At 31.6% G+C, this 23,845-nt stretch overlaps 2 protein-coding genes across 3 annotated transcripts in view; both read left to right on the top strand.

The window, feature by feature from the left end:
• The first annotated feature begins 921 nt into the window (after positions 1 to 921).
• LOC105184459 (ATP-dependent RNA helicase DDX42) lies at positions 922 to 4,997 on the top strand. 2 transcript variants are annotated; one of them, XM_011143277.3, is made up of 10 exons: positions 922 to 1,097; positions 1,755 to 1,973; positions 2,210 to 2,479; positions 2,597 to 3,137; positions 3,212 to 3,440; positions 3,529 to 3,800; positions 3,878 to 4,028; positions 4,100 to 4,431; positions 4,522 to 4,647; positions 4,753 to 4,997. In XM_011143277.3, the coding sequence occupies exons 2-10, from the start codon at positions 1,759 to 1,761 to the stop codon at positions 4,927 to 4,929; spliced, it is 2,313 nt and encodes a 770-aa protein (XP_011141579.1). In that variant the 5' UTR covers positions 922 to 1,097; positions 1,755 to 1,758; the 3' UTR covers positions 4,930 to 4,997. The 2 variants fall into 2 exon arrangements, with proteins under 2 accessions (XP_011141579.1, XP_025159551.1); XM_025303766.1 differs by lacking the exon at positions 922 to 1,097 and having other exon boundaries at positions 1,739 to 1,973.
• A 4,880-nt stretch (positions 4,998 to 9,877) lies between these two features.
• LOC105184458 (probable serine/threonine-protein kinase MARK-A) overlaps positions 9,878 to 23,845 on the top strand; it is a 35,861-nt gene continuing 21,893 nt past the window's right edge. The window contains exon 1 of the mRNA XM_011143276.3: positions 9,878 to 11,016. Coding sequence (XP_011141578.1) covers positions 10,727 to 11,016 — 290 coding nt within the window. The 5' untranslated portion in view covers positions 9,878 to 10,726. The remainder of the gene's footprint in view (positions 11,017 to 23,845) is intronic.

Raw genomic sequence — 23,845 nt, 5'->3', positions numbered from 1 at the left:
TCTGGCACCAAAATAAAGTCCAAAATAAAGAGTTTAGTCGAAATCGATTGCTATTGATCATCTCGTTGGATTCACGCCGAGAGTGAAATGTCAGTTTCGGCCGTGTGTCGGGAAGCACAATCTCGGCAACGTTGCGAATCAGAACGAGATGGAGCGAACACATTCCTTCTCTTTCTCTCTTTCGCTTGGCTCGTCAAAACAAGTCGATCGTAGGGAGGGACCTCAGACGGATAGACGGGAGCAGTTTCTCTGTGTGTGTGTGTGCCGACTACATTCTTACATAGAAACGTATGGCAATTGAAAATGTTTAAACATATAGCCTGAGATTCTATCTGTTGCGTATGACACGTGTGTGTGTGTGTGTGTGTGTGTGTGTGTGTGTGTGAGTGCGTTTATGCACACGTACGTCACGCTCACTTTCAATGCAACACATGCACACGGATACAACTGCACTAAAAAACGCCTGCCGGAGTATAAATAAATACTAACGTAACGCTGAAATATTTTGGAAAAATAATTTTGGGTACACACAAAATATTATCTTATTATCATATATTTATATATCGATATAAATCGTATATAATCTTCATGATATTAATCATATGCAATCTCAATTCTTATTTTTTTTGTGCATGTTAACATGTTAATTCCTGTTACAAATGCATAACAATGCGCGAGACCGTGCTTGTCAAGTACGCTATTATGGTTGTAGCACGGACATAAACCGCCTGAAAGTGTATGTAGCACGGACAGCCACCAGATGAAGGTTTTACCGTCGAGACCTAAAAGTGGATGTAGCATCGTAGTTCCGCTCTCAAAATGGATGCAGATAGCGCCCATTCCCAGTGCGAAAAATCGGTGTCGCCGAAAACGCCGTGTTGGCCGCTTTCAACTTCCTCTCTGCTACAATCTCACTGCTATTACCTGGCATTGTGTAATGGCCTTAACACTGCTTACTGCCATTGTAGACGAGCCTCTACAGTTCAGCTATAAAGGACAGACTTGAGGTTTCTTTTCAGTACAGAGCTCATTTATTGTGACGGGGGATTTTATCATTTGATATTACGTCTGTTATATTGTGAATAAATCCGTGAATTGTATGTAAAGTAAAATTATTGCTTGATTCAAATACTTAATTCAAATAATTATTGAATTTAACAATAGAACAGAAAAGTTTAATGAAATTATAATATCAGTGATGTTTTGAAATTCAACAGAATAATATCTTAACCTTTTGACTTTTAAATAAATATCTGACCAAATAGGTTCTAAAAAAATTTTATTAGAGTTATCATTGCATAGGACTAGAAATATTTCAAATAAAATTTTTCAACAAAGTGCTGTTTACTTGTTTTATAAAAAAATATTAATCATTTCATTGGATCTTATAATGTAATAGAGATTAACTATTTACTTAGACTTCATTTAATATTTTCTATCAGTACTAAAAATCTACAATTCATATAATATGTACTATGTATTGTCAGTATTAGCAGTAAATATTGGAATGTAGTCTTAATTATGTTTTTTATTTAATGTTTAATGGTTTAAGGATTGAGAATTTATGATAAATTATTTTTTAAATCCCCAACAACAATTTGTTATTTGTATAACCTAAAACATAAGAAATTATTTATAAATGTGTATGTGTGTGTGTGTGTGTATATGTGTGTGTGTGTGTATAAATCTTATAATTTATAAATATCAATTATAATTCATAATATTTTGTTTTAATTAGTATTAACTTTTATAAGGACAATGAGTTATCATAGAGGTGGTGGTAACAAGCCAAAAGGATTTGGTTTTGCTGGTTTTCAAATGGCTGGAACAAAAAGAAGTGGTACTAATATACCTCCTCCACCACCAAATTCTGCTTTAAGTAAACAAGGTTATCATACAATGTCTGCTATTACGGAAAATGCTTTATCTGCTTCCTGGGGCATGCCTAAGAAACGTAGCAAAACAGAAGAAGAGTGAGTATAATTTTGAAAATAAACCATATTGAAGGGGAAGAGAGAGAGAAATTAAATATATCTATATAATTATTTAAAGTTATACATGTATGTATATATATTTTTGTCCACACATATATGCATGTATATAGTATGAATCTTTATACAGAAAAAATATGTATATATAACATTGTATGTAATATCAGTAATAATTGTAATATTAAATGTTCATGCAATATTATATTATTTGAAATTAGATATTTTGAGGATGACGATGAACTTCCAACTTCTTCATTAGAATATATACCAGCACCTGGTTCTCCTACATATGATTTGATGAAGAAAACAGCAACAAAAAGTGAAAGTGACAGTGAAGAGGATCCCTTAGATGCTTTTATGGCAGGTATCGATGCTGAAGTAAAACGAAATAATTCTTTGGCTCAATGTGATGTTGATCGCAAAGAAGATAAATCTAAAGGATTTAGGGCAGATATTGATGGAGAAGATGATGAAGAAAGTTATTATAGGTATAAATTTATTGAATAACATAGTTGTACTGAAAAAGATAGTATAATTTACATATCAAAATTACAGTACGAAGATATGAAAAAATATAATTATTCCTATTTTGTTTCACTTTTAAGATATATGGAAGAAAATCCAACTGCTGGTTTGCAACAAGAAGAATCTGATCAAGAAATTGATTATGACGAAGATGGTAATCCTATTGCTCCACTGAAGAAGAAGGAAATCGATCCATTACCTCCAATTGGTCATAGCAAAATAGATTATGAATCATTTGAGAAGAATTTTTACAATGTACATGAAGAAATTGCAAATTTAAACAAGCAGCAAGTTGACAATTTAAGAAAAACTTTAGGTATAAAAGTATCTGGACCATCACCACCAAATCCAGTTACTAGCTTTGGACATTTCGGATTCGACGATGCGCTAATGAAAGCTATTCGTAAAAATGAGTTTACTCAACCAACGCCTATTCAAGCACAAGCAGTACCGGCTGCTTTAAATGGACGAGATATAATAGGTATAGCAAAAACAGGTAGTGGTAAAACAGCCGCATTTATTTGGCCAATGTTAGTGCATATCATGGATCAACGTGAATTGAAAGCTGGTGATGGGCCTATTGGTCTCATTCTGGCGCCAACCAGAGAATTATCCCAACAGGTATCTTATATAATATTGTTTCAAAAGTATGCAACAAAATGTGAAGTAGAATTTACTATGAATACTATTAACAGATCTATCAAGAAGCAAAGAAATTTGGGAAGGTTTATAATATTCAAGTATGTTGTTGTTACGGAGGTGGCAGCAAATGGGAGCAAAGCAAAGCATTAGAGAGTGGTGCAGAAATTGTAGTTGCTACTCCTGGTAGAATGATTGATTTAGTTAAGATGAAAGCAACAAATTTAATTAGAGTTACATTTTTGGTTCTAGATGAAGCTGACAGAATGTTTGATATGGGATTTGGTGAGCAAATGTATTTATTTAGATTAGATATTATACAATAACGTCTAACCTTTATTTTTTTCTCTCCTTTTTTTTTTTTTTTTTTTAGAACCGCAAGTACGATCTATATGCAATCATGTGAGACCCGACAGACAAACGTTATTATTTAGCGCGACATTTAAAAAAAGGGTTGAAAAGTTAGCTAGGGATGTTTTAATGGATCCTGTTAGAATAGTGCAAGGAGACGTTGGTGAAGCTAATACTGACGTGACGCAACACGTAATTATGTTTCACAATCCTGGTGGTAAATGGAACTGGTTGCTGCAGAACTTGGTTGAATTTTTAAGTGCTGGCAGTCTCTTAATTTTCGTTACCAAGAAGGTGCAAAAACTAAACATTTTTATAACTATAGTATAACAGGCATGTGTAATCTAATGTTTTTTTTTCTTTTATATTAGCTGAATGCAGAAGAACTTGCGAACAACTTGAAACTAAAAGAATTTGATGTATTACTTCTACATGGTGATATGGATCAAATTGAAAGAAATAAAGTGATTACAGCTTTTAAGAAGAAGGATGTCAGTACTTTAGTTGCTACTGACGTTGCTGGTATTTAAATTGACTTTATATTAATATTAAAATTGTATATGTAAAGCTCATGTGATTGTGTGATTTTTCAGCACGAGGTTTGGACATTCCACATATTAAGACTGTCATCAATTATGATGTAGCACGAGATATCGATACACATACGCACAGAATAGGAAGAACAGGTCGTGCAGGTGAGAAGGGTACAGCATATACCCTTGTAACGGAAAAGGATAAGGAGTTCTCCGGACATTTAGTAAGAAATTTAGAAGGAGCAAACCAAGAAGTACCAAAAAGTTTAATGGACTTGGCCATGCAAAGTGCATGGTTCAGGAAATCGAGATTTAAAGGGGGAAAAGGGAAAAGTATAAATGTTGGTGGTGCTGGACTTGGTTTTAGAGGCAGACCTGATTCGTCGGGTTTGGTATATATCGCATTTAACAAAAATATGATAAATAATTGTTTATTTCGAAAAATCCGTAACGATTAAATTAATCATAACAATATATTTCAGAGTGGATCATCGTCTCAAACATCTAAAGATATTAGCGACGTTGTGAAGAAACTAGAAAGGCATGGACCAGGTAGCGATAGACTCTCTGCTATGAAAGCTGCTTTTCGAAGTCAATACAATTCTCAAGTAAGATAATTACAAAATAAATATTGAAAATATTAAATATATAAATGAGTAGAAAAGTATAATCATGGAATAAAATTTATAAATAAAATATATCATTTATTATAGTTCCGAGCATCATCAGATCACACGTGGGAACAAACAATTACTCCGCCGTCAGTAATAATGCCTCCACCGCCAACTATCCCACCACCAAAATCCATACCACAAGACAACCAAACCTGTAATTCTGTAGGGATAGAGAAGAGTGAACGTAAGAGAGTGCGAAAGAGTCGGTGGGAATGATCAGATAAATGTATCATTATTTGTGTATACTATATAGTAATTATAATGCAATGCAAACTATAAAAAAACACTTGTTTTGTATTACAATAAAATTTAATTTTACCAAATCACACGAGTTATCATAAGTCATTCGATGAGAGAAAGTTCTAATCTAGAATGCAAAAATAAGTAATTTATAGGAATTTCTTCTAAGAAAATAGAGAGAAAGAAATATCTAAATATACATTTTTTCATTACATTCATTATGATTTATTTGAATAAAAATTATATTATGACTCAATATAAAAAAACAACATAAGTAGTAAAGTAAAAAAGTCTAATACTATTTTTTCTTTCGACGAATAGTTAGCGAGATATCGTGAGTTAAATATTGAAAAAGTTATCAAGTTTTCCTTAAATATCTCAAAAAATATTAGGTAAATAAAAAAATTTTTCAGACAAAAGTTGTTCAAATTAATTGCTAGAAAAAGATAATGTAATAAAAAATTGGGATATCCATTTAAGATTCTTATGTTGATCTTGACTGGACTTTTCAAGGTTATCCCAAGGTCAAATTCATAACGTCAGTAAATAGATCCTTTGAAGCCCTACAACTTTTGTCTGAAATATTTTTCTCTAAAATGTCGCGTTAAAAAATCGGGTAACTCGAGTGGTCTGAAGCACCCGGTATATATCTTTATCCGAGTATTACACCCAGTTGATGGAATACCATCGAAATGAATGTGTAACAGTCAAATGAAAGTATATTTAGCCTATTTAGTTATTCAATTAATACCTCATTTATAAGTTATTAAATGAGAATATAATGAAACAAGGGTTTCACGAAAACATACTTTCATTTGTGTATATTGTCGTCCATTGCAAACTTGAAATATTCTGGAAAATGAAGAATAAAAGACTAATTACTCAACATTATATTTTATTCAAAATATGAAAATGTCACAAAAACAAAAGATACAAATGTTCTCATTAATTTCAATTAATTTTCTCCAATTAATTACCTTTCACTATTTTTTGGCCTCTAGAATCACCAAAAAAATTGATATTCCGATTCTCGATGTACTGGATATAATGTTCTCTTGTAAGTATGTAAACTTATTGTAAAACTAAAAAAGTGTACAATAAATAATGTATTATTTATTATATAAAATGTATATTGTACATTATTATTAGGTTTCTTAACCATTGGCATGCGCGCACTATTGCACCATTAACGCTTTAACCGACAAACACTATTAAATATCTACATCAAACTAATACTGAATATTAATGGTTATACTTAACCAATACCCAATACTGATGCCCAATACTTAACCACTCAATATTCAGTGTCTACACCAATAATACACCGAATATTGATGGTTACACCCAATATTGAGTGTCTACACCAAGATAATAACGAATATTGATGGTCACGCCCAACCGACACTCAACATTGATGCTCAACACTCAATTCACACCGAATGTTGACGGTTAACACTCAACTTTCATGGTAAACACCCAAATTTCAGTGTTTACACCCAAAATTGAGGGTTTTTTTCCTGAGGGCAAGCGCATGAGATTAGTACAATGTCCATTCATCGTATTTTAGTGAAAGAGAAATGGCATCCTTTCAACATTAAAATCACTCAGGGGCTATCGGAAGATGATTTTGTTCGAAGAAATGAATTCTGCGACGAAATGATGTGTCGATACGATGATAATAATAACTTTTTGGATCACATAATTTTTTCCGACGAAGCTTCTTTTTAATTGAATGGAGCGTAAATCGGCATAATTACCGTGATATTGGAGTGATGAAAATCCTCACTGGATGTGTAATATCCGCACGCAGTATCCCCAAAAACTTACCGTTTGGGCGGGTTTCCGCGAACATGGTATTGTCGGACCATTCTTCATTAATGGGAATTTGAACGCGGTTCCTCTATCAGGAGCTATTGCAAAATGAAGTCATACCCGCTCTTGAAAATATGTTTGATGGGAACATAGAAAATATTTGGTTCCAAGAAGATGGTGCAGGCCTACACTATGCAGTAGCAGTACAACAATTTTTGGATAATACTTTTCCAAATCGATGAATAGGAAGACGTGGTCAAATAGAGTAGCCTGCTAGATCAGCAGATCTTTCTCCTGATTACGTTTTTTGGGAATATCTTAAAAACAATGTATACGAAACAAAATCTGCCAACCTTGCGGATCTTAGGGGACGTATAATACACCAAGTCGATCTTATCCCGGCAGAGATGAGACGAAATGTTTTAAATAATTTTTATTTATGGCTAGGCTATTGTCAAGCAGCAGACGGAGGTCAATTTAAACACTTACTCAACTAAACCACACACCCCTACACACACACACACGCACGTACACACATACGCACACACACAGCAGAGAGGGTTTGGAGTCATTAAATACTACGGGAGTAACGAACTGTGGGGTCCTTATTTCTGCTGTGACACATACACACACATACGCAAGAGATATAAATCCGATCGTGCAACCTCCACGCGGTACACCTTGGCTAATGCCGGTGGTATTGTAACTTTCAAACCCCATAACTCGGAAAATACTCAATAAAATATAACTTATTTATAATGTTTTGGAAAGCTCTCGAGATGATCTATAAGAATATGCAATGAAAAATAGGGAGTTCTATTTAAAAAGACAAAGTTGAACTCCATATAATCTTGGAACGTTCATTCAAGGTTAATTCAATGACACCATCTTATGTCCCCTCTCAAACCAAATAACTTTTGTCTGAAACATTTCTTTTTAAAATGCATAGTTTATGAAATATTTGACTGAAATAATTTCCAGATTTTTGGTACACCCTGTATATCTCAAACGTTCATGGAATATCATATATTCATAGAATATTTCATATATTCATAAGATATCCGATTCGAATGCTTTATCCTCAAAGACATATCTCATAAATATCTATAAATATTCAAAACATTAATAACATTAATATATTTTGTGTTATTTGAGATATTAAAGTAAACTCTAAGCATGCAATTTATACTAACTACTATAAAATAATCCAGCGAAATCTATAGATTTCACATTTGTTGTTTCGTGTAAGCTTTCATCAGAATTCAAATCTACAGAATTATGGTATACACTTCCAAGAAGTATTATAATTGAATGAGGAAAATATGAAGGTAAAATCCTTGTACGCGTTCATTAACATATTAACGCTTTTATACAAGTCCGTTCACTTCTCGGAATAAAGAGCAGAAATGTTTGGCAAGTGAGAAAAATCAAGTGGCCTCTATCTTTAGAACGTCAAGACTGTTTCATCCGCAATGATATTTTTAATGGGATCGCTTCGTATAAAAAATTAAAAAATTTCGCTTAGTGATGGCATCGATAACGATATTTTCGACTTTTGTTTTCACAATTAATCTTTTATCTAATCGCGGATTAAACGCATTATTGTGGCTTATTTCGATAATACAATCCGCCAGAAAATATTGCGCGACACAGACACATTTTTGTTAAGTCATTTGAGAAATCGCTCTGTTAACCTGATGTGCGACGATACGATAATTTTTAATTATCATGCGATCAATCTTTCGAGATTTCTTTATTGTAACGAATAAAGTTAAAGATTGATCCAGTTACATAGATATTTTTTTTTTAAATAAGTGAATAAACTTCGTTAGCAAAAAAATTCAAAGAAGCGATCTGTATTCTTTCTGAGTAATATAAATTCAATGATGGAATTATATTTTTCTCTATTTTTCTCAATGCGTCAAGATCAATTAATGATTTTACAAGATCTCCATGACATTTTTCAACGGAGTAGGTCTCGACAGCATCATAAGAAGAAAAAAAGAAAATCACGCTCATGGTCCAAGCTTGCTCTTCCAATTAGTTTTCCCCCATTCCTCTTCTTAGACTGAAAGCGAATATCTCGCCGTTGTAGTCGTTGCTACTTTTAGTTGCGTTTATGGTGCCGCTTGTGGTAGTAATAGTGATGCTGGAGAATATTTTCTAACGTAGGTGGAACCCAATCGCGCAGAGATCATAGCGTAGATGTCCAGGCGTGAGTACATTATGCATGTGCCCTATGGAGGAATCAAAAGAGTGGGGAGGAAGTGTCAGGAGGAGAGGAGGAATTTCTGTTGCGGCGCTTCTCCTTTCTAGGTTCTTCACTGAAGTAACTCCCATATGGCATTGATCGTAATATTATCGAGGATGCTCTTTGTGCGACTTCCGGAAATTTCCTCGAACAATTGAGATATAATTTTGGCATGTTAGATTCAATTGAAATTTGGCTTAACAAGCTATATTGACCATTATGTTATTTAAAGTTGATTAGTTATTTAAAGTTGATTAGTTGAGGAAAAATGTTAACGGATAATTAACAACGGCTATTTTTTAAATATTATATGTATGAGTGCGAGTTATTAAAATATTTTGGAGACGAATTGAGGTAATGGGTCATATTATCCAGGTGTACGATATTTAACTGATATATATTTATGAGTAGTCTATCAATCATTTCTTCGACTATAGATTCTCATTCTAAACCGCTTACGGAGCGACAGCTGATTTCACGAGATTTGGCTGTGAGGATTCGTGTCAGTGTTTGCCCAATGACGTCTTTTATTCTCGTGTATAACATTATAATATTGAGACTTCACAAGTAACAACAATCCCGACAATAATCTATCCATATGTGCATCGAATAAATTGCGATAAAAACATTACTATCGTTGGTCACTTTTTTATCAAGAACGGACAATAAGTTCCGTTATGTTATTTACATTGAAATATTTCATGTTCACTTATAATTACGGAACCGGAAAACTGGGAGGACGATTTTAATTCGACCTTGAAATAAGAAAAGGAAAAAGATGCGGAGAGGAGAAGGAGGAGAAGGATAAGAGGGGAGAGGATGAGAATGAGGATGAAGAAGAGGAGAAGGAGAAAGATGAGGAGGAGGAGGAAAAAGAGGAGGAGAAGGAGCAGAATCGCGACAAGAGGATGTAGGAGAATTGAGGGGATCCAGAGAAACGGGATCGGTCGATGTTGGACTCTCAGAGAATCCGGCGTGTTTTCCTGCGAAGAAAGAAGATAGCGAACGGAGAGGAGCGCGGCGGTTGACGTGTGGCGGCCAGTTACAGATTTGACGCTGGACTGTGAACCACAGGGGATTTCTCTTCTTCCTCTTTTTTTTCTTGCGCTTTCTCTTTCTCTCCCTCTTTTTCTCTCTCCCTCCTCCTTCCCTCTCTCTCCTTCTCTCTTTGTCGTGAGAAAATGATAAAAGTAGACAAAGATATTTGCCACAAAATGCAAAGATAGTTGTCTGATTACGCAGCGAAAAAACTGTATTCGCCTTCTCCCAAGATAGAATGACATCGCGCGCTTCTGTTCGGAGCTACAAGTGCGTGACTGAGAAGAGATCGAACATGTTGAGTGCAGCGCGTGAAATCGAGAACAAGAGCAAGAATGTGTGACGCCTGAATTGAATACATGAGACGAGGAGTTTGATATTCAGTCGCGGGTGAGAATAGTGTGTGAATCGCTACTGGATAAATCGACGAATGTTTCGTGGATCGACGGGGAAGGAGTGCTTTTTTAAGAGAGAAAGAGAAAGAAAAAGAGAAACAGAGAGAGAGAGGGAGAGAGAGAGAGAGAGAGAAAGAGAAAGAGAGAGAGAGAGAGAATCGCGCAATCCTTAAAATCGTTGGATGAGGCGAGTGTTGAAATCTCCGTGTATCCTTGATTTCACATTGATTTCATTGATATATCGTGTTTCTGTCCTGGATTGGTCGTGGGTTTTATTATGATTTATCAGTACAGCCACCAAGCACCCACGATGTCATCTGTTAAAAAAACGTCGCCCAGACTGCAACATCGTAATCTGCAAACGTCTCTGAGCAAATATGAGAAGACAAAGCGAATGAACGATCGGATAGTTAATGAGGAGAAATGCGGAGGAAGATGCCGAGTACAGTGGAGTGAAAAACATGTAAAAGAGGGTTTGGTACTTGTTCAGGAAGCGCAGCTTGCCAGGCTGATTAAAACCGGACCCATCACAGAATATTATGAAATCGATCCAAAACCATTCGCGAGGTGAGTTTATTAAAATTTGAAAAAAAAAATTATTTGTATATTTATATATTTATATATTTATATATTTTATTTACATATATTCAAACGTTTTTTTGTGTCTATCCGCAATTAAGAAGACGGACAAGATAGTTCTCCAGTTATATAAAATTTCATTAGAAATCGTCAGGTTTTGCTCGATACGTGTATATTCTAACAAAACAGATATACACGTGTGATTTTTTACATGTATGTAAGACTTTGTTGATATTTTTTATTGTAAAAATTTGTGGGAAATATAGCAGATTGAATAAGCATATAGCTAAGCTATATGCTTATTCAATCAGATCAAATTAAGAAACTTCAGAATGTTTTTCTCTGACAGAAAAAATTTTCATAAAAGTTGATTGCTGTCCTAATGTTGCAACGATCCAACAGTCGCCGAAAGTCGTACCTTGTTTATTTCCAATGAACCTGTCGCTCTCTAGTCGCAGACCGACATTGCGTGCAACAAGGCACGACAATTAATTGACTTCGCATGCGATGCATAATTTGTCGAAATGTTACATATAGTAGCAATGATATATGATACACGTTGCACATTAATTATATTCATTACATCTGCTAATCGTTACACAAATTAACCTCGTGATAAAATATATATCATACGTTCAATGTTTACAGATGGACACTATGTGATTTAGTCCAGTTATTAGTGAAAGTAATGAAATTGTTATCATTAATCTTCTATATGATTCACTATTTTCCACCAATACAGTGATTCGTAGGTTACTTTTTAACAGTATTAATTTTCTTCCCCATACAAGAGTTAAAAAGAATTGGGGAGAATTTTTTTCATTATATCAAATTTTTACTTTCTATTGTAAACGTTGTTTAAATCTTAATATTTGTAGTTTTTTTTTAGCAAAACAGAAAGGAATAGAATTTTTCTAACTTCAGACAAAATTCGTAATTTTTTCATGCATTGAAATCCATCCAGTCATATTCTTAAGGATAATCCTAATAAAAAAAGGTTGTTTATATAATTTGTATAATAAGTGGTGCGCTTACTGAGGAAAAGAATAATTATTTTAATAAATAAAAATTATTTTTTTCTAGGTACCAGAATAAAAGGATTTTTGAAAAATAAAACAATTAAATTCAATTTTTATTAAAACAATTTATTTTAAATAGGACATGCATAAAATGATCCCATTTTAAATCTCCCAGGTAAATATCTCGAAAAATATGGAAGATACAGAAAAATATTTTAGACAAAAGTTGCATGGTTTTAAAGGGGACATAAAACAACTATATCAATTTGTTTACAGATGGCACCATTTTCGAGATATTCACTGATCATTACTTTTCTTAAATGGAAACCCCAATTTTTTATTACACCATCTTTTTCTACCAATTAATTTGAATACTTTTTGTCTGAAACATATTTTTATTTACATAATATTTTTTCAGATATATAAGGAAAACTTCGTAACTTTTTCAATATTTAACTTACGATCTTGCTAACTATTGTCAGAAGAAAATATAATATTAGACCTTTTTACTCTATTTAAACTCAAGAATATATTGTTACAATAATGCCCTAACTTTTGTTAACTTATCGTTTTTGGAACTTTTGGAAATTTCAAAATCAAATTAACAAAAATAGCGCCCTGACTTTTGTTAATTTGATGATTTTGAAATTTTCAAAAGTCAGTAAGTTAACAAAAGTCAGGGCGCTATTATAACAATATATTCTTGAGACCAAGTAGAGGAAAAAAGTATCACTTTTTCTTCCGACAAATAGTTAGCGAGATATCGTGAGTTAAATATTGAAAAAGTTATCAAGTTTTCCTTAAATATCTCAAAAAATATTAGGCAAATAAAAAAATATTTCAGACAGAAGTTGTTTAAATTAATTGGTAGAAAAAGGCAATGTAATAAAAAATTGGAGTTTCCATTTAAGAAAAATAATGATTAGTGAATATCTCAAAAATGGTGCCATTTGTAAACAAAATAGTATAGTTGTTTTATGTCCCCCTTGAAATCATACAACTTTTGTTTGAAACATTTTTACTGAAAATGGTTCGTTGAAGAATTATCAAGGTGTGTTTTTTAAAATGGGACACCTTGTATATATTTAAAGAAAAAATAAATTAGCAATAATACTTTATACACCGTGTGATTCGTGGATCGCTTAGTAAACAAATATTTGTGATGTTGTTTACTCAGTTTTGCAATAGAGATAAATGAAACCAGCATGATCGTATATATAGACTGTTCCTTCTATTAATATAGTTCTTCTAATATAAGTAATTCTTTTATGATATGCCCAGGTTTCTTCTCTAAAACATTTGAAAGTAACAATCAATTCAAATTTTAGCTGTTCCTTAAACGATCTACGAATCACATGGTTAGATTAACGAATTATGAACTCCACACGTAAATAAATTACACGAACGGTGAAGCTACAAATTGCTATGAATCGATAAATAGATAAAATTGATAGGCTAAATAAATTTATCATTTTAATATAAAGAATTTTTATATTGATGTTTGTGTTAACCGATTTACTGTTACTTTGTTCTTAATTGGAGTATATGAATTATCAAAAAAAATTTATTTTTATCGAATGTCGCTAATCCTTCCATAACTTTTTAATACTTCCCTCCAATATGATATTTTGATCATGTTTGATACTTTTATTATTTTTTATACGATTTACAATATATCATTCTCACTCATTTTTATCATCAATTGTTCGCAAGACTAGTAATATCTCTATTGTAATTATATCTTTCAGTGATTTAAAACATTATTTTGTCAAATCTGGATGATTTTAGTTGACTTACTAATTGAAATTCAAGAAATTGAAGATTGTAAAACAGACGATCAATATTTCAGCTTTGTTTTTCCTAAAATGTTGACAAGCTTATAAAAGTATTGGAATAGAAATCATAAATTGATACTGTGGGCTCCGGAGATTCAGTGTGCTCACAGTTGGGTAATCAAAGTAATATATTTAGAAGTAATACAAAATATGCAATGGACACTCGCTTAACGCTCACAGTTTACTGCCTTATAATTTTACAAATTTATGTCTATTGATATATACCAATAAATTAATTCATAATAATAGTTAATATATATCTAATATATTATATTAATAGTTCGTGCGTAAAATGGTTATGAGAAAGAATTCATAGAGGAATTTAGAAAAAATGTAGAAAAATCGACAATTTACATACTTTTTTGGCCGCCATATTGAATCCGCCATATTGAAAATTGTATTTATATTTGATTATATTTGATTGAAAATCAATTGCGAATATCAATCTCATTATTTTTAGTAATAATAAGCCGTTACTTATCCGAAATTTACGAATTGTAGAACAAATATGACAATTCGTAAATTTTTGCGATTTTGCCGCCATTTTTAAATGGAAATGACAATTTTGACAAATTTAAAAAATATATCCTTAAAGTACAACTATTTTGTGTACTGATGGTTGCGGAAAAAGTTGGAGTTTCATACTATATCGATGTGTAAAAAAATTGTTTTCGATTTTTTCGCATTTTTTGACTTAAAAGCCGCCATAGCTTTTTTAAACTTCATTTTACACAAATTCTGATGATGGATTCTGAAAGAGCGTAAAATTTTACGTAAGAAATGATATTTTTCAATTTTTTTTAGACTTTTAACATTGCAAATAAAGTCGTTGAATATTATGTTCAAAATACACCCGCTTGGATGTTAATGAGTTAAATTGGATACCAATTTTTTTCTTTTCTCTTTTCCAATTTTCTTTTCTTCCTTTTCAATTTTTTTTCCTTTCTTTTATATTTGTCGTGACAGGTAAAAAAAAGATGTTATCTATTTTACAAATCAAACCAGTTAGTTAGATCCAATACAAATACTCTAAAAGTTATATCTAAAGTTCCTTAAATAAAATGACGAACAATAAAAAATAAAATGTATACTTTACTTTTTATATATTCGGAAAGTATTTATATTAGCGATAGCCGTATTTTTTTTATTTTGGCTGCTATCAGTCGTTTAGTTATTAATCTAAACTTAAACCTAAACTGCTATTAACATCCTTTTGGGAAGGCATAACGAGAGGCTACATGAATGAGCAAGTGAATATTCAAGTAGACTTTCATATTTATCGATATGCGTCATTTTAATAGATAATAGTGTGTATTGATAACTCGTTGCGCAAAGCAATATCAGTTATAGCGATTATTTTACAACGTTTTGTATCGATAATAAGAGCGATTTACTTGTTATTGCTTCTTGCTGTTAGCCAAAACAATGCGTTTTGCATATAAATAATCATTGTTATATATTCTAAGGTGCGGATATAATCATAATATTTATCGAATCTCACGCGTGCAAGTATTTGTCATCATTGTCCATGTCTTTTACGATGGCTTAAACTAAGATCGAGAAAAATTTATGAGAAAAAAACACAGCCGAATTATTATAGCAATAATCTTTGCATGATGACATGAAGATTATGTAGTTGATTTGAGAGAAGGAGAAACTACTTGCGCACTTAAAAATAAATATTAAATTAGATATGTAAAATAAATATCAACGAAGAAAATTAAAATAGATTGGACTCGAGACATTCTTTATCGTGTGACAACTGAGTCATGCTGAAGAGTAAGCAGAGTGGAAAAAGAAAAAAGTACCTTTCAGGGGCGAGATCGTAATAAATTTTCATAAATTATGCCGTCGCGCGTTCGCCACGTCAGTTTTCAACACCTCGCCGATTGCCGTCATTATGCGAACGAGTCAGCTAAAACCCAATTTTCTATGATTATGTCCAGCTGTATTTTTTATAATAGATGCATGCTTTATTCGTTGCGCGGTCATTGAAGCGACGCCGACAACACCGTATACAGCCGTATACAGCGCATATTATCCTGCTAGCCTACTATTCTGATGATTCAATGCTCTCTCTTCGACACCAGATCATAGTCCGTGCGTGCCCTTGCTTGTATGCGTGTGCGCGTGTGTGCATTCTTTGATGCGTATTGCCCCTGGTAATTACTTTTAGAAACAAGTCTTGAGCCCGCGACAGAGAGCAATAAAAATTGCATATCGCCTTCTTTTTGTTTGGCATCGCTTCTTTGTTTCTTAGTTTACATCTCACATGCTTTTACCAAGTCATATAAATAAGGAAGGTTAAAGCGAAAAAGTCGAAGTACATCGGCGTGATACAACGACTCGTGGCCTTAAAATAGAATCGACTAAAGTGAATTGTATTTCGTTATCAGATGTTCGTTATCTTTATTTCAATGGTTTCAAAAAAATACGATAAATATTGCCGTGACAATGAATCGTCGATCTATATTCGAAGCATATTTGTTTTACACATGGGAATTTGCTCAGTTTGAGTTTCTAATTGCACTTATTAGTCTTGCTTCTCGAGACAATATCTTTTTTTGTATCTTAAAGAGTTTAAATGCTTTCTTTATTTGATTCTACTATGTACAGGGTGATCCAAAATTCCCGCATTCGGAGGACATAATATTTTATGCTAAAACAAACAACTTTTTCCTTTAGCAAAATTGCGTCCGACAAGTAGTTTTTGCAGAAGAGTTAACGAATAAACGCTCTTGTCTAGTAGCGCTCAGGGCCGGCGCGCGCGTCTCACTCGCGTGTACCTAGTCAGTGACTAGTATTCATAAGTAATGTCTTTTAAGACGCTCATACGGCTCTGTTGTGATTAGTTTACATCTTAAAACTGTACTTAAGACAATCTTGAATAATAAAAATCAACTATAAACAATACCGGGATTTCACAACTCGCAAAGCATATTACTATTTAACATATATTTGTTTTTATTTTCAGATGATATTGTGCAATCAGATAATTTTTTATTCATTTATTACTTAAGAAATAAAGGCAGTACTTATTTTATTAACTTTTCATTATTTAAGCGATATGGAAGAAAGTCAAATCCCGGTATTGTTCATAGTTGATTCGTATTATTTAAGATTCTCTCAAGTACAGTCTTAAGATGTAAACTAATCACAAAAGAGACGTATGAACGTCTTAAAAGACATTACTTATGAATACTAGTCACTGACAAGGTACACGCGAGTGAGGCGCGCGCGCCGGTCCTGAGCGCTACATAGACAAGAACACTTATTCATTAATTTTAACACACTCTCCTGCAAAAACTATTTGTCGGACACAATTTTGCTAAAGGAAAAAGTTGTTTATTTTAGCATAAAGTATCATGTCCTGTACTTCGAATGCAGGAATTTCGAATCACCCTATTTATGATGAAATTTTTCTTTTTATGTATAAAGGTTATAAACGGTCTTTAAGTTAAAGACTTTATGATGATTTGTTGATAATACTTATTCATTAGCTTATATGATTCAATTTTTAAGCATGACAATTTCACATCTTAACAATTCCACGATACTGTTTATTTCATGCAAAAAATTATTTTCTCAGTCCTCTCAAAAGTTATGTAAAGAAACCAATATATTTTTTACTTAAAAACTATTTAAATAAATATTATATAAATATTATAATGAATACATATGATACACCAGATATAATATACCTAAATATTGAATAACTGCGATAGAAGACAGTAACGTAACATCTTGACATTCTGCTATGTATGCATGATTTTATTTCACAGGAGCTTATTGTTATATCGGGTGGAGCATTTAAAAAAACTGAGTTGTTATTTCTGAAAGTACGAATTATAACAAAAAAAAATTTTAAATAGAAGTTGTTCGGTTTTGGAAAGGAAAAAAGATATATATTAGTTGAATCTTGAATGTAGATGTCATATGAAAGTCAACTTGAAATTTTTAAATAACAATTCATACTTTTATACGTCCTTTCTTTACTTATAAATTTTAGTAACTTTTTTCGAAAATATTATTTTACGTAGTCAACATTTTTGTAACATAAATATTTGTAACGTTTTGAACTTGTATTTGTCTTAATTAATTTATTAATTTTAAGAAATTTACAGAATATTTTATAAACTAAGAATGTAATGATTTCACATTAACCTTCTATCATCTTATTAAGTCATATTAACCCATTAACGCTCAAAAGTCCTAAAATATTAGCCTTACTTTGCAACTGTATTTTACATACAGAAACGTATTATGTAAGGTTGGAATAGCATTTCCTTATGTTTTCGAGGTCGTTCTACAAGATTCCTGCATCAGAATTCATTTAGATTCACAATAAAATCCAATATGGTGAAATTTTTGGGAAAAAGTGAAAAATCGGCAATTTTATTTTTTATAAGCTTGATTTCGTATCAAAAACGTTACTTTGATACAGATACAAGTGTCACATCTGTCTTGTCTAAAAAATGTTGAACTTTTAAGGTATGCATTGATGAAAATGTGAATTCAAGATGGCTGCCTCAAAATAGCGGTTTGAGCGAAAAAAATTTTTTAAATAATGTATTTTTAGAATAACTTCGCAAAATCCTAGTATTTAGCATCAATTTAGTATCCAAGGTACTGATTTTAGGATATTTGCTGACAACTAATTCGTGCCTTTTAGTCGCCATCTTAGATCCGCCATTTTGAAATTCTCTAATATGAATTAGTTGTCAGCAAATATCCTAAAATCAATACAATACTAAATTGATGCTAAATACTAGGATTTTGCGAAGTTATTCTAAAAATACATTATTTTTTAAGTTTTTTCGCTCAAACCGCCATTTTGAGGCAGCCATCTTGAATTCACATTTTCATCAATGCATACCTTGAAAGTTCAACATTTTTTAGACAAGATGTGACACTTGTATCTGTATTAAAGTAACGTTTTTGATACGAAATCAAGCTTATAAAAAATAAAATTGTCGGTTTTTCACTTTTTTTAAAAAATTCTGCCATATTGGATTTTATTGTGAATCTAAACGAATTCTGATGCCGGAATCTTGCAGAACGACCCCGAAAACATAAGGAAATGCTATTCCAACCTTATATAATATGTTTCTCTACATAAAATACAGTTGCAAAGTAAGGCTAATATTTTAGGACCTTTGGACGTTAATGGGCTAAGGTGATCTTGAGAATCTGTTTTTGTGTTATTCAGGATTAACTATGTGGGGATAATAGGCAATTGATACCTCTGGAGTGCTTGATTTACATGAGCTGGCTTACCACCACTCACATTCATGGTTACATTCATGCTACTTTTTTCTTCTGAATTATTTACGTCAATTCAATAAATGTCCAAAATGTTCCTTTCAATGATTCAAAATGTTTTCCTTCTTGTTGTAGATATAATTGCAATCTTCCCTGAAACATAAAATGGCGAACTTTTAGCAGTTATTCTATCGTAATTTCAAAGCAGACTTGTTGAATTCTGCATTTCATATCGTTTCTTTGAAAGAATTGTCATAACCCAATTTTTAATAAATCTTCATAAAAAATAATTAAGTGGCTTTAAGTTCGAAGAGCAAGGAGATCAGTGTATTATATCTCTTCATTTTATCCATTTTTCGAGGAAAATTTTCAGTTTATTTTCAGTCAAAAAATCTTTGCATAATGAGTTAATAGTTTCATCGCGTTGCATTCATATGTTTATGCATATATATATTAATACATTCTCTAATAGTTGCGAAAGTATATTTCCTAGAAAATTTGTATATACTCCGCCCTTTAAAGGTATTTTAAAAATATGTAGTTCAATAATATGATTACTTATGATAATATATTAGATATTTAGAGACTAAATTGAAAAGGAACAATTCATATCCACTACAAATTTTTTACTGCTCAATAGTGCATATTGTGCTTATCTGACAAAAAATAATAATTATACAGGATGTCCCAAAAGTAATGGACCACCCTAATAACTCTTCAGTATTGAAGTTTCAAGAAAAATGATTTGAATAAAAGTTGTAGGGATTTAAGTGAGCTACCTTATGATGACCTTGATTTTGACTTTGACCTCTATTTTCAAGGTCATTTGAAGATCAACATGCGTTTTTTAAATAGGAACTCTTATTTTTTATTACACTGTTTTTTTCTACTATTTAATTTGAACAACTTTTGTTTAAAACATTTTTCTATTTGTCTAATATTTTTGAGATATTTGAGGAAAACTTGATAACTTTTTCAATATTTAACTTACGATATCTCGCTAACTATTTGTCGGAAGGAAAAGTGGTACTAGACTTTCTTGCTTTATTTACTCTCAAGAATATATTGTTACAATAGAGCCCTGAGTTTTGTTAATTTGATGATTTTGGAATTTCCAAAAGTCAGTAAGTTAACAAAAGTCAGGGCGCTATTGTAACAATATATTCTTGAGACTAAATAAAGCAAGAAAGTCTAGTACCACTTTTTCTTCCGACAAATAGTTAGCGAGATATCGTAAGTTAAATATTGAAAAAGTTATCAAGTTTTCCTCAAATATCTAAAAAAATATTAGGCAAATAAAAAATGTTTTAGACAAAAGCTGTTCAAATTAATTGGTAGAAAAAAACGGTGTAATAAAAAATAGGAATTCCCGTTTAAAAATCGCAAGTTGACCTTCAAATGACCTTCAAAGTCGAGATCAAGATCAAGTTTGAGGTCACAAAAAAACAAAACTTTATGAACCCTAAAACTTTTGTTCGAGTTATTTTTCTCTATAATGCATAGATTCTGAGATAGCGAGGGAGTCCGTTACTTTTGAAAAACTTGTATAATGTCGCCTATATACAGGGTGTTTGAAAGCTTATCATATAGATGAAAGTTGGAGATAGATTGGGTGTAGCCGAGAAGAAAAGTCATGTACCATAATGTCAAATTGGCAATAGTTATCGAATTATTAATTGAGACATGTGAGCCAATAAGCGCGTAGAGAGCGCTGGGCGGCCGCCTCTTGTCGCTTGCGCTCGCTCGCTCTTCGTCCGCGCTCGCTCGCTCCTCGTTGCGCGCGCTCGCCTCTTGTCGTTTACGGTTGTCCCTCGCCGCGCGCGCTCGCCTATCTATGCTCGTTGACTCCGCTTATACCAAATGTCTACGTGCTTATCGCAGCCGCTCAGCGCTCTCTACGTGCTCATTGGCTGACATATTTCAATTAATAACTCGATAACTATTGCCAATTTGACATTATGGTACATGACTTTTCTTCTGGGCTACACCCAATCTATTTCCAACTTTCATCTGTATGATAAGCTTTCATACACCCTGTATATATGCACATATACTTGTATGTGTGTATAGGAACATTTTGATTTTATTTTTATGGTATCTCATTAATACGTAACGATAATTTTAATTATCATATCATTAGTACGCAATTGTAATTTTCGCTATATACATAAAACCGTAATAGACGAAATTAATATTTTCGATAGATTATCTTTTTGTGCTTAATTATATAACAATAATAAAAGTTCTCATGGAGAAAAGAAATAAAACTTCACTTGTTTTGAGTTCAGGTAGATATTTATGATTGTTAGAATATAACAAAATCAATTATGAAAACTTCACAATTTTGCAATTTTTAATTTATGGATTAAATATATTACATTGAATTAATCATCTACTTTTTATCTTTGATAATTTTTATATTTGATGATTTGTTATATTGATGCAATGAAAGTATTAAAAATAATTCTCAGATTTTTATATTTTGCATGACATACTACTTTGAGGATATTCTAATAATTTTTTTTCTATTTATGTTTACATTTACCTATCTCAGAATTCTATAATAATTAAAATATGAGCAGAAGGAGGATTTAAGTAGATAAGAATTATCATTCATTGGAAGTAAAAACGAATGTGTGTGCTGTTTATTTAAAATCGTAATAAAATAATTTTCTCTAGTTTTATGTAACAACGATCTCTAATTACATCTTTAATTACGTCTTCATCTTCGTGTTATTGTAAAAAGAATCTAAGTATTTTTTAAATCAGTTACCGAATTAATTAATTAAATAATTAACTTTCTTGTATATTAGATTAACCAATTAATCTATATAATTTAATATTTATTTAATTAGATTATATCTAATTAAGTAAATAGATATTAAATTAATTAGATTAGTTAATTAATCTAATTTATAAGGAAATTAAATGGAAAAGCATCATCGAATGTGAATGATCAATATAAAAATTGTGGAAATAATACATGATACTTTCCTGAAATGAATCATTCACGACTGTAGTGTATGTTTAGAATGAAATATATTCTCGAGGACAAATACAACGAAGGAATGTATAATAAATATGGTGAGAATTTGTATAATCATGAATCGAATAATAATGTTTCAAAAGGCCGAATTGTTTCGGCTTGAAATTATCCAGACTGCATTAAGCATAGTTGCGGCGCGACATTTTCGGACGCACTCGTGTGACCTCGTGGAAAACTTGGAATCCGCAAAAGGAGATTGTAACGAATGAAGGAAAGAGAAGAAGAAACGTATCGGAAAGTATTCGAAGTGGTAATGAAGTGCCAGGAAGGCAATGGAGCTCATGCACCAACTTATTCTCAAGGACAAAATGAATTCGACGCAAAAATGTGAAGTCGAATAACAATAAAAGTCAGAGCTCCATCGGAATATTTGATATGCTGAAAGTATGCAGTTGTGCATCGTATGTTCGTGGTTGTATTCACAGCAACTTTAACCTGAAATATGATAAACATTTCGCAATCTGTAAATAAATATAAATATAACTATCATCATGTTTTATCTTTTATTGTATTTTTTATTTTGTTCACGTATGTTCTGTTAGATATTTTATATACTTTTACTTTCATTTTTCATTTTTCATTTAGTTTACTTTCATTCACATACTTCAACGTAATTTTGAAATCGAAAATTGAAAATATAATGAAACTTCGTAAGATTATATTTTATATCAGTAAGAAAGGAAAAAGAGTATTTTAATTTAGTATGATTATAACACCAAAAGTTGTGATAAGGATTTACGCCAGAAACTGAAATATTTAGACTTGTTCCATATATATGTATTAAATTCTTTCTGTTAATTTTTATTCGTAAAAGCTATTAATTTTTGAATGTTAAAAAGAAAACAGAACAAAATTGTTAGATGTTTAAAAAAAATATCAATTCAATGTTGTTTATTTTATATACTTTATTTATTTATTTCACTAAATAAATGTTTAATTAAACAAAATTAATAATATTTTTTTAATTAAATAATGTTTATTTCCTCAAAATATTGTTTTAAAATTGCGTAATTTAAATATTTATTACATTTAATAAATACAATAAATGTTTCGTATCAATCTAATATACAGGATGAGGAAAAAATATCGAGACCCCAAAATATATTGAAAAATATAATTTTTATGAAAAAAATGTTTCAGATAAAAGTTGTAGAGTTTCAAGTAACGCATTATTATTATTATTATTATTATTATAGCAATATCAGTGACCTTAAATAGCGTTGTCAAGGTCACGTGAAGGTCATCTTAAATTTCTTAAATAGAACTCCCTATTTTTCATTATATATTCTTGTAGTTTATCTCATGAGCTTTCCAAAACACTATAACTTACTGCTGTTTCGTTAAATATTTTGCGAGTTACAAGATAAGTTCTTCCAGCACTTTTTCAAATCTTTTCAAAGCTTACCCACTTTACCCACTTTAAATAAGTCATTTCGAAGTTATCGAGTTTTTTATGATAAAATGTCTAGTTTACGAAGGCGAGATCGCCAATTGTCCAGCCTACTAAGGCAAGATTGTTCACCCAACTAAGGCAAGACTGGAAAGGTTTACAGCAATTATTCAAAATGTCCACCATCAACAGTTTGATAAAAAGCTACCCTATCGTAAAAAGATGAAATGATATTTTGAATGTAATCAATAGGAATAATAGCAGC

This window comes from Harpegnathos saltator, unplaced genomic scaffold, assembly GCF_003227715.2.
Source record: "Harpegnathos saltator strain DR-91 unplaced genomic scaffold, Hsal_v8.6 scaffold573, whole genome shotgun sequence".
NCBI lineage: Eukaryota > Metazoa > Arthropoda > Insecta > Hymenoptera > Formicidae > Harpegnathos > Harpegnathos saltator.
Note: the sequence above shows the minus strand (reverse complement) of the source record. Positions and strands in the feature narration are given on the sequence as shown.